This window comes from Pistacia vera, unplaced genomic scaffold, assembly GCF_008641045.1.
Source record: "Pistacia vera cultivar Batoury unplaced genomic scaffold, PisVer_v2 Contig225, whole genome shotgun sequence".
Classification (NCBI taxonomy): domain Eukaryota; kingdom Viridiplantae; phylum Streptophyta; class Magnoliopsida; order Sapindales; family Anacardiaceae; genus Pistacia; species Pistacia vera.
This window is the reverse complement of record NW_022196030.1, coordinates 599,781-616,760: the sequence shown is the minus strand read 5'-3', so window position 1 is coordinate 616,760 and position 16,980 is coordinate 599,781. Positions and strand designations below refer to the sequence as shown.

General features: G+C 37.1%; 2 protein-coding genes and 2 pseudogenes across 2 annotated transcripts; 1 reads left to right on the top strand and 3 right to left on the bottom strand.

The window, feature by feature from the left end:
* The first annotated feature begins 468 nt into the window (after positions 1 to 468).
* Positions 469 to 13,213, top strand: LOC116130823 (thioredoxin X, chloroplastic). The gene is made up of 2 exons (XM_031416502.1): positions 469 to 926; positions 12,743 to 13,213. Exons 1-2 carry the CDS (start codon positions 591 to 593, stop codon positions 12,947 to 12,949), a joined length of 543 nt encoding a protein of 180 aa, XP_031272362.1. The 5' UTR covers positions 469 to 590; the 3' UTR covers positions 12,950 to 13,213.
* On the bottom strand, positions 3,501 to 5,301 carry LOC116130741 (annotated as a pseudogene).
* LOC116130740 lies at positions 8,160 to 10,475 on the bottom strand (annotated as a pseudogene).
* Positions 13,214 to 13,796: 583 nt separating the features above from the next.
* On the bottom strand, positions 13,797 to 15,629 carry LOC116130760 (sugar transport protein 10-like). Its single transcript, XM_031416462.1, has 4 exons — positions 15,497 to 15,629; positions 15,054 to 15,379; positions 14,341 to 14,970; positions 13,797 to 14,264 (listed from the first exon to the last, which is right to left on the bottom strand). The coding sequence occupies exons 1-4, from the start codon at positions 15,627 to 15,629 to the stop codon at positions 13,797 to 13,799; spliced, it is 1,557 nt and encodes a 518-aa protein (XP_031272322.1).
* Positions 15,630 to 16,980: the final 1,351 nt, after the last annotated feature.

The following is a 16,980-nucleotide window of genomic DNA, read 5'->3' as shown; positions in this document are numbered from 1 at the left end:
TGATCGTTTCTGGTCGGATCTATGGTGGATCTGGCCGAAAATGGACAGATCGATGTATGGTCAGTTAAATTCAGCTAGTTGTGCGTTGTTACGGTGGTAGCGGCGGTGGTTGTTGACGGGTGATAGTGGCTTGGATGGATGTGGGTGTTTTTATTAATTTTAAAACTTTTATTGAGAAAGATAATTGTTAATGTTTTGAGTTGAATAGAATATGATTAGATTTTGAAGAGAATTGAGAATATTAAAACAAATGACCATTTGAATAGGATAATAGGATAGGATAGTGGAAAAAGAAATGAAACACCATGGAATGAGAAGCTTTCAGAAAGTTCAAAGCGCACCCAAAACTATAAACATTTATTTTGCCCTTTGAATGCAAATGGTCGGACCTAGGACAGGTCGGCCCAATATCATAAACCCATTAACAAAAAGTCAAAAACGTCGCATGGTATCTCAGGTGATCAGAAAACATGGCCTTTCATTTGCTGTGGCTACGAATTAACGAAGATGTCCCTCTTTAAATCAAATCACAAAACAGTAAAACACACGTAAAACTTGTTCAATCCTACTCGCCCCCTTTCTGTATCTCCATGGATACCCTCCTCTCCAATTCCACTCTGTTGTTCAGAACCCCACTACTTCCAGTTCGTGCAGTTACTTCAACTTCTAAACTGAACTTCTCTTCAATTGCTTTCACTTCATCAAACGATACTACTCACCACTTTTTTACCTCTCAAACTAAAATTAAACTATCTTCCACATCTCCCAAATTCACCTGCGCTGCTTCTGGTGGCATAACGGAGATATCCCAGAGTGAGTTTCCAAACACGGTCTTGAAGTCTGATCGTCCGGTTCTAGTTGAGTTCGTGGCCAACTGGTGCGGTCCCTGCCGCTTGATTGCTCCCGCCATCCAATGGGTCGCTCAGGTAGATATTCTTTCTTTATATTATCTCTGGTAGGTATGCGTATGCGAGGTGTTTGATTAAGATTTTTTTTTTTTGGTTAGTGGTAATTTCAGATATGTGATCCTTAAATGATAGAAAAAATAGGTGTGAGGCCGTTGAGGAAAAAAAAAAAACACATAAAATGTTCGTACATCCGAACTTTCACTGAGAATGGTTGAGATTGGATACATATTCATTCTTTTCTTTTGTCTGTGAAACAACAAAAAAATTTATTGAATTTCTCACCGGTATGTTTAACATATTTTTTCATTGCTTTCAAGTTTTTATTGAAGGGATGTTTCAGCAGTAAACAGCAATTATAGTCGTAGAGTAGAGGGGATTCAAGACCATTTTTTTTTTCTAGTATGAAGATGAAGATAATGAATTTTTGACCAGAAATGATGCTAGGCTAATTGAGCATTTGCAAATCATTCATTTGAAACCCTTCCATCCCATCAGAAAGGGATTATAGTCATTTTTCAGGTGCATATTTGCTTTAGATACCCAGAATGATGCTTGGGCAAAGGATGGGAAGCTAAGATTCAAGTTGTGCTTGTAATTAATTAGGTTGTTGTTTTACAGTAATATATGGGTTATAGAAGAGCACCTTTCAGCCTTTTAGTAGTCGTTTTGTTGTTGCTGTGGTTGATATTTGAACTGGAACTTGTAGACACTCCCGAGCATATGTTATTCAAAATTTGCACCTAGTGCCAAATAGTTTTGGCATTCATTTCTAATTGATAAAAAATTTTGGAGGCAACCAGATACGTGAATTTTTTCTATTTCTGATTCTCAGAATTTAAAGAAAAAGATAGTATTAATGATATATCAATTAGAAATTGCACCCAAGATATCAAGATTGATTTCCAGGCCCTATACTACTAGCTAGTTTTAGTAGTATATGAAAGGAAGTTATGAGATTGCAGAGGATATCTTATAAGTGTGGATTATCTCAGTTGTTGGATTAATTGATTGTGTTCTCTTGCTACTGAAGCTCAATGATTTGTTAATATGTTTTAGGAATAAAAAATGATGCCTCTGAAGACTCCCTTCATGTGCTTAGTTAAAAAGTGTACCTGCTGCAAAAAAATGTTCTTTCAATTGAATAAAAGTGCCTCCGTATCTGATTGGTATAGCTGTGCTGTTGAGAGACATGGATTCTGTTCCCTATCTGAAAACTGTTGGCGCCATTAGAAAATTGAAGAATAAATTACTCTAATTATTATTTTCATTTGTCATTTATTGGACAAATGGTTTGCAATTCGTAGCTATGTCATGCCTATCTTTATTTGGTGTCCTTAATGTTAATTTTGGTACTTATCAATTAAGAGATCTGATATAAATTATGAGTTTTTATCATGTTTGATTGTTCTGTATACGGACTGAACTATGTCTTCTACTTTGATGATGGCAATTGGCACAATTGAACTGATAATTAATTTATCATGAAAAATTTGGCCAGTAATACATTTAAGGTGTATAGTATACTATACATGAGACAGCTTTTGAAATGGAGTTCTTTTGATTGTGTTTAGGAATATGGAGACAGATTGATGGTTGTAAAGATTGATCTGATGCGAGCCCTCGACTAATTGAACAGTATAAGTTTATGGATGCCAACTTTGATTCTCTTCAAGAGTGGGCAGGAAGTTCCGGAAAGCAGGAGAGAAGGTGCAATTACAAGGCAAAGCTCAAAGAGTATCTTGATCCTCTCTTGGAGTCAATCTCAGTTGCATAGTCCTCTTTCACATTGCTAAGCAAATATATCCTCATCTTTGAGATTCTGACATCTGTGAAATCAAATGTGGGTAAATCTCTACTTCAATTATTCTTGTAACATTTTTGTAATAGAGTCCGGTCTATGTATGTATTCAATTGTATAATTTGAGCTATAAAACACTAAATTATCACAGATCTGAGTTGAGTTTAGTTCAATGTAAAGTTCCGAAGGACAGACTTCTCTTAATTATATTCATAAAATCATTAGTCTGAGCTACACAGTGTTTACTCAGGTACCATGAGAAATTTATCATAGCAGCACCTCTTATGGATGTAAAGATACATGATTTGGTTTATAACTTGTATGCTGATTTATCCACATTAATACAGAGGACATTCTTCTATTTCTCTTTTGAGTTCTCAGGTTTCTGGGGTTGAGACATCAATTGCAATGACTCATGCTAAATAAAGCACAGGGATAACAGTGAAAAGTTGAGGCCAATTATATAAGATAACAGTAGTATAGTAATTCTTTTTATTAATATGAAAATGTTTATCATTATTTTTTATTTATTAATTTTATTATCTCATTTTTACTCTGGCATTATTTCAAGGAACATCATTTGTACAGGGAGACTGAATACAAAACATTTACTAAAAGATATTATATATAGAATTGAAGTAATTAACAAGAACTTAATAATAAGGACTTACAAGGAAGAGGCAAAACATAAACTTGAATAACAGGATGTTTATATATACAGTATTGTTATCGTTGTGATTATTCACTAGTGAAATCGTCTTTGTACAGCCTTGAGGTTGTTGTAGATTGATGTTTCACGTGTCCTTGGGCTCAGCTCGCATTCGTAGGCACCTCCAATGACAGCTCATCAGGGATATACTTTGCCAGAACCAGTGGTGCTTCCACACTCTGTTCATCTCTTCAATCGGAACGTTCCTCGTTCAGGGATGAAGAAGGCGATGAATATAGTCATGTAACCACAAAGCGCAAAGAAGAAGAAGAGACCGAATTTCGTGGCAAAGCATGGCCAAACACTTGAGCGATGATGAAGGTGAAAAGCATGTTAACTGATACGTTTATGGCTTGGCCTGCTGATCGAATCTCGAGAGGGCATATCTCACTGGGAATCAGCCAACCCAACGGTCCCCAGGACCATGCAAAGGCTGTACATATACACAATAAGAACAAGATGAAATCGGCATCGAATTTGGACAGCACCCCTGTACCATCCACACCGAATTTCTTCCAATCAGCCCTCCAACTGCAATCTGCAAAACAAAATTTATGAGTAAGATTAAGCTGTAAAGAGTTGCAGGTCTTACAGAGATGCACATATTAAGTACCTGGCAGATAATCATTTGAATGCGCCTTCTAAGAACAGAATTCTTCTTCCGAACCTGTCAACTGAGTAGATGGAAACAATTGTGGCAACCACATTGACAATACCGGTAATAACCGCAGACATAAGTGACGCATCATCACCAAAACCTATGGTTTTAAAGGAACTGGAGCATAGAAACATGATTACATTGATACCGGTAAGCTGTTGGAAGAATGGAATGAGATGCAACAAACAGTTGAGGCCTATATCTTGGCTGCAAGATGTTTCTCCATGGATGATCTACCTTCTTTGCGGCTTCACAGCATCATAAAGATCCTGGAACTCTTCTTCAACATTACTGGTGCCGCGAATTTCTTCAACATATCTCTTGCCCTATCTGGCTGGCCTCTCTCAAGGATGGAGGTTGGAGTATCAGGAAGGAATACAGACCCAACAGTCATCATCACGGCTGGGACAGCTGCGAGAGCTAATGAAACTCTCCATCCCATCCACCACAATTTTTACTGTGCCATAGTTCACAAGATTTGCTACAAGAATACCAATGGTAATGGCCATCTGGAAACCAATGTTGAGTGCTCCTCTAACTTTTGCTGGTGCCATTTAGATAGATAGACTGGAACAGACTGCGTGGACGAATGATGAAATTATTAAATAATATCAGTAAAGAGAATGAGATTTATCTATTACTTATAAAATACCTGATTAGCAAATCCAACGCCCACACCAAGCAGAAACGACCAATGATTAGCATCGCGAGTTTGAAGCAGCTCCATTAAGAATAGCTCCAACAAGAAAGGCGAAGCCTCCAGACACCATGGAAACTTTACGACCAATACTCTGGTCACTATTGAAGCAAAGAAGGAAGCTACCAAAGCAGCAAGAGTAGAGGAAGATGTGAACATTGTAAGCATCTCGCTGTCAAACTTGCAGTACTGACTTTCATGGATAGTCTCATATGTGTTTGTGGTACACCGATGGGAAGAACTTCTTCAAGAACATTTCCATAGAGGTTACTCCTCCTACATAGTTTTAAACACCACATCATTGTTTTTCAAAACCTTAAAAAAAAAAAAAAAAAAAAAAAAAAAAAAAAAGAAAGAAAACAAAGAAAATAAAGACCCGTGCTTTCAACAATCGGCGCCAACCTGAGATTCCAAGATCATAACGAGAGGAGACCACCCATGGCAGCAACCAAACAAGTAATAACGACAAGGGGGTGATAGCCCTTCATAAATCCTGCCGCCGCCTTGAGAAGCAAATCCTCCTCCAGCCATTTTCGTACGTAATTAAAACTTCAAATAGAGCTTCTCAGTTTATAAAAAGAAAGTTGACAGGAACTGTATTGGTCGTGGATAAAGGATCTTTCAATGCAATTTTGTTTGAGACATTTTAAATAAGCATTTAGGAAATAATAGGAAAACTCCTGTTATGATTTATTAATCTTGGTGAGAATGTGGCTTTTATATAGATTTTGAAGTGGGCATTAGGACTCTAAAGATAGCATATTTCCAGCAGTTTTTTTTGTTTTTCCCAGAAAACAGAAAACAGTTTCGTACTTCGGTTTGATTTCCTATATATCAACTCGTCGAAAGCCATCTTTTATCCTTTGTTGCTACATTTAGTAATGTTGGTAGTTCATGCAAGTTTTCAGAACCCCACTACTTCAAGTTCGTGCAGTTACTTCAACTCCTAAACTAATCTTCTCTTCAACTGCTTTTAGTTCATCAAACTAAAATTAAACTATCATCCTCATCTCCCAAATTCACCTGTGAGTGGCATAACTGAGATTACCCAGAGTGAGTTTCCAAACACGGTCTTGATATCTGATCGTCCGGTTCTTGTACCTTATTTTGTAACAGAGTCGGGTCCATGTACGTATAACGTATTCAATTGTATAATTTTCAGCTATACAAAACCAAATTATCCACGATCTGATTTGAATTCTAGTTCAATGTAAAGTTCCGAAGGATAGACTTTGATTTATATTTGTTATGCTTAAAAATAGGGGCTGACACACGAATAACATCATCCCTACCCATCAAGATTCAGCATATCTCTCCACCCACCAGAATTCGACACATACCCGAAGATAATGAGAATATTAGCCGTTAAAATCCAAATCATCTGAAAAATAAATTTAGTAGAAGGGTGAATTTGGTTTTTACACCTGTCCAAACCCCATTTAATTTAGAAATATATATGAAAGTTCTAAACAAATGGAAACGTACGAAGAATCTTCACGTCATCAGACCACATGCAAAAACCATTTATTACCTTGAGTAAAACGGGTATAAATAGACAACTTTCCCTTAGAAAAGAGAGGTTAAAGACACACAACTTACACAAAATAAATAGCAAATACACTATTAGAAAGAGATTGACTTAACATTTTCTTAGAACACAAACATTTGTAATTGCAAATCGGATTGCAACCCTCATAAACCTGTGTAACAATCAAGAAAAGAACAATTATAAATAAAAATTATAATGGATGTAGGAGTCGCTTATAAGCATTGAAACTACTATAAAAACTCTCTTATCAACTTTATTTTATGTACTTGCATGCAACTGTCATCACAATACTTTATTTACTTTCTATAATCTGTTTACGTCTAACTTTTTAACACTTTACACATGTCAAGTTGTTGATATCAAAATCAAGCATCAACGATATTATTCATTATCTCATTAGTATGAGAGCTAGACTGTGCCACATGGGACCATGAGAAATTTCATTAGAACATTAACATCTGCCTCGTATGGATGTACAATAGATATGTGATTTGGTTTTATGACTTGTATATTGATTTATCCACTTTTAACACAGAGGACATTCTAGTTAATGCTGTTTTGATTACCTAGTTTTCTGGCTTTGAGACATCATTTGCATATGGCTTCTGCAAAATTTAAACCACAGCCCGGTAATAGTTAAAAATTTGGACTATTATATAAGTTGGCAGTAATAATTTTTATATTATCTTACCATTTACTCTTATTTATTGACCTTGTTATTTTATTTTTACTCTTGCATTATTTTCAAGGAACATCATATTGATATTGTATAGGGGACGAGTAAAAGACATGTTTTCACCCTAGGTTTGGCGAAATAGCAAGTTTTAACTCATAGTTTCATAAATTCTATATTCCAACCTTTAAACCAATACTTAATGATTTTTAGCCCCAAATCAATAAATTATTTTTTTAACCCTAAATTATTAGAGGGCGCATTTAGCGGGAGGCGGCACACGTTAGCAAATGTCACACCTGCTTTTTTTGTCATTTTCCGACGATTGTGGCTTTCCTCACTACCACCATCCTCTTTCCCATGCCTCATACACCAAAGCCTCTCTCACCTCACCCCCATTGACTTGCTGGATTTCAGTCAATTTGTGGCTTGAGAAACCGTCCTTCCATTTATGACCAAACCTCACCACCAAAATCTAATCTCTCATCGGCCTCTCCTCTTCAAAAACCTCAACATTCCCGACCGAGTTAGCTCCCCAATTGTCGACGACCTTTCCTAGGGTTTCTTGCACGATTTTGTGAGTTTGGGTTGAATTTGGAGCTTTTTTTTTGGAGTTGATTGGGTGAATTAGTAATCTCTTTGGAGTGATTGATTGTTCGAGAGTGTTTCCGTATTGTTTGGGTTTATTTTCTAGACGATTTTCCATTTGTCGATGATTCACCATTCTCTTTCCCATCTGTGCACACTAGGTGTCTATGAAATTACCCTAGCTAGCCTCCACCAGCTTTAATATAGTAAGATGACCACTTTACCCTTTGACCATAACATTAAAAGATTTTCTGTTAATTTAAGTAAGGGGGATTTGAAATCTTTGAAACCAAGGGTGGAAACTTACCATTTCGCCAAACCTTGGGTGGGAGCATGTCGTTTGCTCTATAGGGAACTGAATGCAAAACATTCACAAGTATCTGTATATAGAATTGAAGTAAATTAACAAGAACTTAATTAAGGAACTTACTGAAAAAAAAAAAAAAAAGGTGATATGTCGTCTTATTCCAAGGAAGAGTTTAAAACATTAACTTGAATAGCAGGATGTACATACGAACTTAGTTTAGAAACAAATACAGTATTGATTATTGTTGTGCTTATTCATAAGTGAAACCGTCTTTACAGCCTCAGAGTTTGTTGCAGATTGAAGTTGTAAGGGTCCTTGGGCTCAGCTTGCATCTCATACAGGCGTCCAATGACAGCATCATCTGGGATATATTTTCCCCAGAACCAGTGTGCCTTCCACACTCTGTTCATCTCTTCTATCGGAACGTTCCTTGTCTCAGGGATGAAGAAGGCAATGAATGTAGTCATGATAATCACAAAGCCGGCAAAGAAGAAGAAGAGACCGAATTTCATGTGGCAAAGCATGGCTAGAAACACTTGAGCGATGATGAAGGTGAAGAGCATGTTAACTGATACGTTTATGGCTTGTCCTGCTGATCGAATCTCAAGAGGGCATATCTCACTGGGAATCAGCCAACCCAACGGTCCCCAGGACCATGCAAAGGCTGCTACATATGCACAAATTAAGAACAAGATGAAGTCGGCATCGAATTTGGACAGCACCCCTGTACCGTCATTTGTCAGCACATTGAGGTTGTGTAGATTGATGTTTCAGTGTCCTTGGCTCAGCTCGATTCGTAGGCACCTCAATGACAGCATCATCAGGGATATACTTTGCCCAGAACCAGTGTGCCTTCCACACTCTGTTCATCTCTTCAATCGGAACGTTCCTCGTCTCAGGGATGAAGAAGGCGATGAATATAGTCATGATAACCACAAAGCCGGCAAAGAAGAAGAAGAGACCGAATTTCATGTGGCAAAGCAGGCCAGAAACACTTGAGCGATGATGAAGGTGAAAAGCATGTTAACTGAACGTTTATGGCTTGGCCTGCTGATCGAATCTCGAGAGGGCATATCTCACTGGGAATCAGCCAACCCAACGGGCCCCAGGACCATGCAAAGGCTGCTACATATACACAAATTAAGAACAAGATGAATCGGCATCGAATTTGGACAGCACCCCTGTACCATCCACACCGAATTTCTTCCCAATCAGCCCTCCAACTGCAATCTGCAAAACAAAAATTATGAGTAAGATTAAGCTGTAAAGAGTTGCAGGTCTTACAGAGATGCACATATTAAGTACCTGGCAGATAATCATTTGAATGCCGCCTTCTAAGAACAGAATTCTTCTTCCGAACCTGTCAACTGAGGTAGATGGAAACAATTGTGGCAACCCACTTGACAATACCGGTAATAACCGCAGACATAAGTGACGCATCACACCCAAAACCTATGGTTTTTAAGAGAACTGGAGATAGAACATGATTACATTGATACCGGTAAATGTTGGAAGAATGGAATGAGGATGCAACAAACAAGTTGAGGCCTATATCTTGGCTGCAAGATGTTTCTCCAGGATGATCTACCTTCTTTGCGGCTTCACTAGCATCATAAAGATCCTGGAAATCTTCTTCAACATTACTGGTGCCGGGAATTTTCTTCAACATATCTCTTGCCCTATCTGGCTGGCCTCTCTCAAGGATGGGTTGGGAGTATCAGGAAGGAATACAGACCCAACAGTCATCATCACGGCTGGGACAGCTGCGAGAGCTAATGAAATCTCCATCCCCATCCCACATCAATTTTACTGTGCCATAGTTCACAAGATTGGGTACAAGAATACCAATGGTAATGGCCATCTGGAAACCAATGTTGAGTGCCCTCTAACTTTTGCTGGTGCCATTTCAGATAGATAGACTGGAACAGACTGCCGTGGACGAATGATGAAATTATTAAATAATATCAGTAAAGAGAATGAGTTTATCTATTACTTATAAAATACCTGATTAGCAAATCCAACGCCCACACCAAGCAGCAAACGACCAATGATTAGCATCGCGATGTTTGAAGCAGCTCCATTAAGAATAGCTCCAACAAGAAAGGCGAAGCCTCCAGACACATGGAAACTTTACGACCAAATAATCTGGTCACTATGAGAGCAAAGAAGGAGCTACCAAAGCAGCAAGGTAGAGGGAAGATGTGAACATTGTAAGCATCTCGCTGTCAAACTTGCAGTACTGACTTTCATGGATAGTCTCATCATGCTGTTTGTGGTACACCGATGGGAAGAAATTCTTCAAGAACTTTCCATAGAGGTTACTCCTCCTACATAGTTTTAAACACCACATCATTATGTTTTTCAAAACCTTAAAAAAAAAAAAAAAAAAAAAAAAAAAAAAGGAAAAGAAAACAAAGAAAAATAAAGACTCCGGTGCTTTCAACAATCGGCGCCAACCTGAGATTCCAAGATCATAAACGAAGAGGAGACCACCCGTGCAGCAACCAAACAAGTATAACGACAAAGGGGGTGATACGGCCTTCATAAATCCTGCCGCCGCCTTGAGAAGCAAATCCTCCTCCAGCCATTTTCGTACGTAATTAAAACTTCAAATAGAGTTCTCAGTTTATAAAAAAAAGTTGACAGGAACTGTAGGTCGTGGATAAAGGATCTTTCAATGCAATTTTGTTTGAGACATTTTAAATAAGCATTAGGAAATAATAGGAAAACTCCTGTTATGATTTATTAATCTTGGTGAGAATGTGGCTTTTATATAGATTTTGAAGTGGGCATTAGGACTCTAAAGATAGCATATTTCCAGCAGTTTTTTTTGTTTTTCCCAGAAAACAGAAAACAGTTTCGTACTTCGGTTGATTTCCTATATCAACTCGTCGAAAGCCATCTTTTACCTGTGTGCTACATTTAGTAATGTTGGTAGTTCATGCAAGTTTTAGAACCCCACTACTTCAAGTTCGTGCAGTTACTTCAACTCCTAAACTAATCTTCTCTTCAACTGCTTTAGTTCATCAAACTAAAATTAAACTATCATCCTCATTCCCAAATTCACCTGTGAGTGGCATAACTGAGATTACCCAGAGTGAGTTTCCAAAACGGTCTGATACTGATCGTCGGTTCTTGTACCTTATTTGTAAAGAGTCGGGTCCATGTACGTATAACGTATTCAATTGTATAATTTTCAGCTATACAAAACCAAATTATCCACGATCTGATTTGAATTCTAGTCAATAAAGTTCCGAAGGATAGACTTGATTTATATTTGTATGCTAAAAATAGGGGCTGACACACGAATAACATCATCCCTACCCATCAAGATTCGCATATCTCTCCACCCACCAGAATTCGACACATACCGAAGATAATAAAAAAAAAACACATAAAATGTTCGTACATCCGAACTTTCACTGAGAATGGTTGAGATTGGATACATATTCATTCTTTTCTTTTTCGTCAAGTGAAACCAACAAAAAAATTTATTGAATTTGAGAATTTCTCACCTGGTATGTTTTAACATATTTTTTCATTGCATTTCAAGTTTTTATTGAAGGGATGTTTCAGCAGTTAAACAGCAATTATAGTCGTAGAGCTAGAGGGGATTCAAGACCTTTTTTTTTTTTCTAGGATGAAGATGAAGATAATGAATTTTTGACCCAGAAATGATGCTAGGCTAATTGAGCTTATTTGCAAATCATTCATTTGAAACCCTTCCATCCCATAAGAAAGGGATTATAGTCATTTTTCAGGTGCATATTTGCTTTAGATACCCAGAAATGATGCTTGGGCAAAGGACTGTGGAAGCTAAGATTCAAGTTGTGCTTGTAATTAATTAGGTTGTTGTTTTACAGTAATATATGGGTTATAGAAGAGCACCTTTCAGCCTTTTAGTAGTCGTTTTGTTGTTGCTGTGGTTGATATTTGAACTGGAAACTTGTAGACCACTCCAGAGCATATGTTATTCAAAATTTGCACCTAGTGCCAAATAGTTTTGGCATTCAATTTCTAATTGATAAAAAAATTTTGGAGGCAACCCAGATACGTGAATTTTTTCTATTTCTGATTCTCAGAATTTAAAGAAAAAGATAGTAATTAATGATATATCAAATTAGAAATTGCACCCAAGATATCAAGATTGATTTCCAGGCCCTATACTACTAGCTAGTTTTAGTAGTATATGAAGGGAAGTTATGAGATTGCAGAGGATATCTTATAAGTGTGGATTATCTCAGTTGTTTGGAATTAATTGATTGTGTTCTCTTGCTACTGAAGCTCAATGATTTGTTAATATGTTTTAGGAATAAAAAATGATGCCTCTGAAGACTTCCCTTCATGTGCTTAACGTTAAAAAGTGTACCTGCTGCAAATAAAATGTTCTTTCAATTGAATAAAAGTGCCTCCGTATCTGATTGGTATAGCTGTGCTGTTGAAGAAGACATGGATTCTGTTCCCCTATCTGAAAACAGTTGGCGCCATTAGAAAATTGAAGAATAAACTTACTCTAATCTTAATTTTCATTTTGTCATTTATCGGACAAATGGTTTGCAATTCGTAGCTTATGTCATGCCTATCTTTATTTGGTGTCCTTAATGTTAATTTTTGGTACTTATCAATTAAGAGATCTGATATAAATTATGAGTTTTTATCAAGTTTGATTGTTCTGTATACGGACTGAACTATGTCTTCTAGTGATGAAATAATTTTGTTTGATGATGGCAATTGGCATCAATTGAACTGATAATTAATTTATCATGAAAAATTTGGCCAGTAATACATTTAAGGTAGTATAGTATTACTATACATGAGACAGCTTTTGAAATGGAGTTCTTTTGATTGTGTTTAGGAATATGGAGACAGATTGATGGTTGTAAAGATTGATCATGACGCGAACCCTCAACTAATTGAACAGTATAAAGTTTATGGATTGCCAACTTTGATTCTCTTCAAGAGTGGGCAGGAAGTTCCGGAAAGCAGGAGAGAAGGTGCAATTACAAAGGCAAAGCTCAAAGAGTATCTTGATCCTCTCTTGGAGTCAATCTCAGTTGCATAGTCCTCTCTCACATTGCTAAGCAAATATATCCTCATTCTTTGAGATTCTGACATCTGTGAAATCAAATGTGGGTAAATCTATACTTCAATATATTCTTGTAACATATTTTGTAATAGAGTCCGGTCTATGTATGTATTCAATTGTATAATTTTGAGCTATAAAACACTAAATTATCACAGATCTGAGTTGAGTTCTAGTTCAATGTAAAGTTCCGAAGGACAGACTTCTCTTAATTATTATTCATTATATCATTAGTCTGAGCTACACAGTGTTATATCAGGTACCATGAGAAATTTCATCATAGCAGCTACCTCTTATGGATGTATAAAAGATACATGATTTGGTTTTATAACTTGTATGCTGATTTATCCACATTTAATACAGAGGACATTCTTCTTATTTCTCTTTTGAGTTCTCAGGTTTTCTGGGGTTGAGACATCAATTGCAATGACTCATGCTAAATAAAGCACAGGGATAACAATGAAAAGTTGAGGCCAATTAGATAAGATAACAGTAGTAGACTAGTAGTTAATTCTTTTTTATTAATATGAAAATGTATTATCATTTTTTTTTATTTATTAATTTTATTATCTCATTTTTACTCTGGCATTAATTTCAAGGAACATCATTTTGTACAGGGAGACTGAATACAAAACATTTACTAAAAGATATTATATATAGAATTGAAGTTAATTAACAAGAACTTAATAATAAGGACTTACAAGGAAGAGCGCAAAACATAAACTTGAATAACAGGATGTTTATATATACAGTATTGATTATCGTTGTGATTATTCACTAGTGAAATCGTCTTTGTACAGCCTTGAGGTTGTTGTAGATTGATGTTTCACGTGTCCTTGGGCTCAGCTCGCATCTCATAGGCACCTCCAATGACAGCATCATCAGGGATATACTTTGCCCAGAACCAGTGTGCCTTCCACACTCTGTTCATCTCTTCAATCGGAACGTTCCTCGTCTCAGGGATGAAGAAGGCGATGAATATAGTCATGATAACCACAAAGCCGGCAAAGAAGAAGAAGAGACCGAATTTCATGTGGCAAAGCATGGCCAGAAACACTTGAGCGATGATGAAGGTGAAAAGCATGTTAACTGATACGTTTATGGCTTGTCCTGCTGATCGAATCTCGAGAGGGCATATCTCACTGGGAATCAGCCAACCCAACGGTCCCCAGGACCATGCAAAGGCTGCTACATATACACAAATTAAGAACAAGATGAAATCGGCATCGAATTTGGACAGCACCCCTGTACCATCCACACCGAATTTCTTCCCAATCAGCCCTCCAACTGCAATCTGCAAAACAAAAATTTATGAGTAAGATTAAGCTGTAAAGAGTTGCAGGTCTTACAGAGATGCACATATTAAGTACCTGGCAGATAATCATTTGAATGCCGCCTTCTAAGAACAGAATTCTTCTTCCGAACCTGTCAACTGAGTAGATGGAAACAATTGTGGCAACCACATTGACAATACCGGTAATAACCGCAGACATAAGTGACGCATCATCACCAAAACCTATGGTTTTAAAGAGAACTGGAGCATAGAACATGATTACATTGATACCGGTAAGCTGTTGGAAGAATGGAATGAGGATGCAACAAACAAGTTGAGGCCTATATCTTGGCTGCAAGATGTTTCTCCATGGATGATCTACCTTCTTTGCGGCTTCACTAGCATCATAAAGATCCTGGAACTCTTCTTCAACATTACTGGTGCCGCGAATTTTCTTTAACATATCTCTTGCCCTATCTGGCTGGCCTCTCTCAAGGATGGAGTTGGGAGTATCAGGAAGGAATACAGACCCAACAGTCATCATCACGGCTGGGACAGCTGCGAGAGCTAATGAAACTCTCCATCCCCATCCACCATCAATTTTTGCTGTGCCATAGTTCACAAGATTGGCTACAAGAATACCAATGGTAATGGCCATCTGGAAACCAATGTTGAGTGCTCCTCTAACTTTTGCTGGTGCCATTTCAGATAGATAGACTGGAACAGACTGCCATGGACGAATGATGAAATTATTAAATAAGATCAGTAAAGAGAATGAGAATTTATCTATTACTTATATGGATAAAATACCTGATTAGCAAATCCAACGCCCACACCAAGCAACAAACGACCAATGATTAGCATCACGATGTTTGAAGCAGCTCCATTAAGAATAGCTCCAACAAGAAAGGCGAAGCCTCCAGACACCATGGAAACTTTACGACCAAATACTCTGGTCACTATTGAAGCAAAGAAGGAAGCTACCAAAGCAGCAAGGTAGAGGGAAGATGTGAACATTGTAAGCATCTCGCTGTCAAACTTGCAGTACTGACTTTCATGGATAGTCTCATCATGCTGTTTGTGGTACACCGATGGGAAGAACTTCTTCAAGAACATTTCCATAGAGGTTACTCCTCCTACATAGTTTTAAACACCACATCATTATGTTTTTCAAAACCTGAAAAAAAAAAAAAAAAGGAAAAAGAAAACAAAGAAAAATAAAGACCCCAGTGGTTTCAACAATCGGCGCCAACCTGAGATTCCAAGATCATAACCGAAGAGGAGACCACCCATGGCGGCAACCAAACAAGTAATAACGACAAAGGGGGTGATACGGCCTTCATAAATCCTGCCGCCACCTTGAGAAGCAAATCCTCCTCCAGCCATTTTCGTACTTAATTAAAACTTCAAATAGAGCTTCTCAGTTTATAAAAAGGAAGTTGACACGAACTGTATTGGTCGTGGATAAAGGATCTTTCAATGCAATTTTGTTTGAGACATTTTAAATAAGCACTTAGGAAATAATAGGAAAACTCCTGTTATGATTTATTAATCTTGGTGAGCATGTGGCTTTTATATAGATTTTGAAGTGGGCATTAGGACTCTAAAGATAGCATATTTCCAGCAGTTTTTTTTTTTTCCCAGAAAACAGAAAACAGTTTCGTACTTCGGTTGGATTTCCTATATATCAACTCGTCGAAAGCCATCTGTTATCCTTTGTTGCTACATTTAGTAATTTTGGTAGTTCATGCAAGTTTTCAGAACCCCACTACTTCAAGTTCGTGCAGTTACTTCAACTCCTAAACTAACCTTCTCTTCAACTGCTTTTAGTTCATCAAACTAAAATTAAACTATCATCCCCATCTCCCAAATTCACCTGTGAGTTGCATAACTGAGATTACCCAGAGTGAGTTTCCAAACACGGTCTTGATATCTGATCGTCCGGTTCTTGTACCTTATTTTGTAATAGAGTCGGGTCCATGTACGTATAACGTATTCAACTGTATAATTTTCAGCTATACAAAACCAAATTATCCACGATCTGATTTGAATTCTAGTTCAATGTAAAGTTCCGAAGGATAGACTTTGATTTATATTTGTTATGCTTAAAAATAGGGGCTGACACACGAATAACATCATCTCCACCCATCAAGATTCAGCATATCTCTCCACCCACCAGAATTCGACACATACCCGAAGATAATGAGAATATTATCTGTTAAAATCCAAATCATCTGAAAAATAAATTTAGTAGAAGGGTGAATTTGGTTCGTACATCTGTCCAAACCCCATTTAATTTAGGAATATACATGAAAGTTCTAAACAAATGGAAAGGTAGGAAGAATCTTCACGCCATCAGACCACTTGTAAAAACCATTCATTACCTTGAGTAAAACGGGTATAAATAGACAACTTTCCCTCACAAAAGAGAGGTTAAAGACATACAACTTACACACTATTAGAAAAAGACTGACTTAACATTTTCTTAGAACACAAATATTTGTAATTACAAATCGGATTGCAACCGTCATAAACCTGTGTAACAATCAAGAAAAGAACAATTATAAATAAAAATTATAGTGGATATAGGAGTCACTTATAAGCATTCAAACTACTATAAAAACTCTCTTGTCAACTTTATTTTATGTACTTGCATGCAACTGTCATCACAATACTTTACTCACTTTCTATAATCTGTTCACATGTAACTTTTTAATACTTTACACATGCCAAGTTG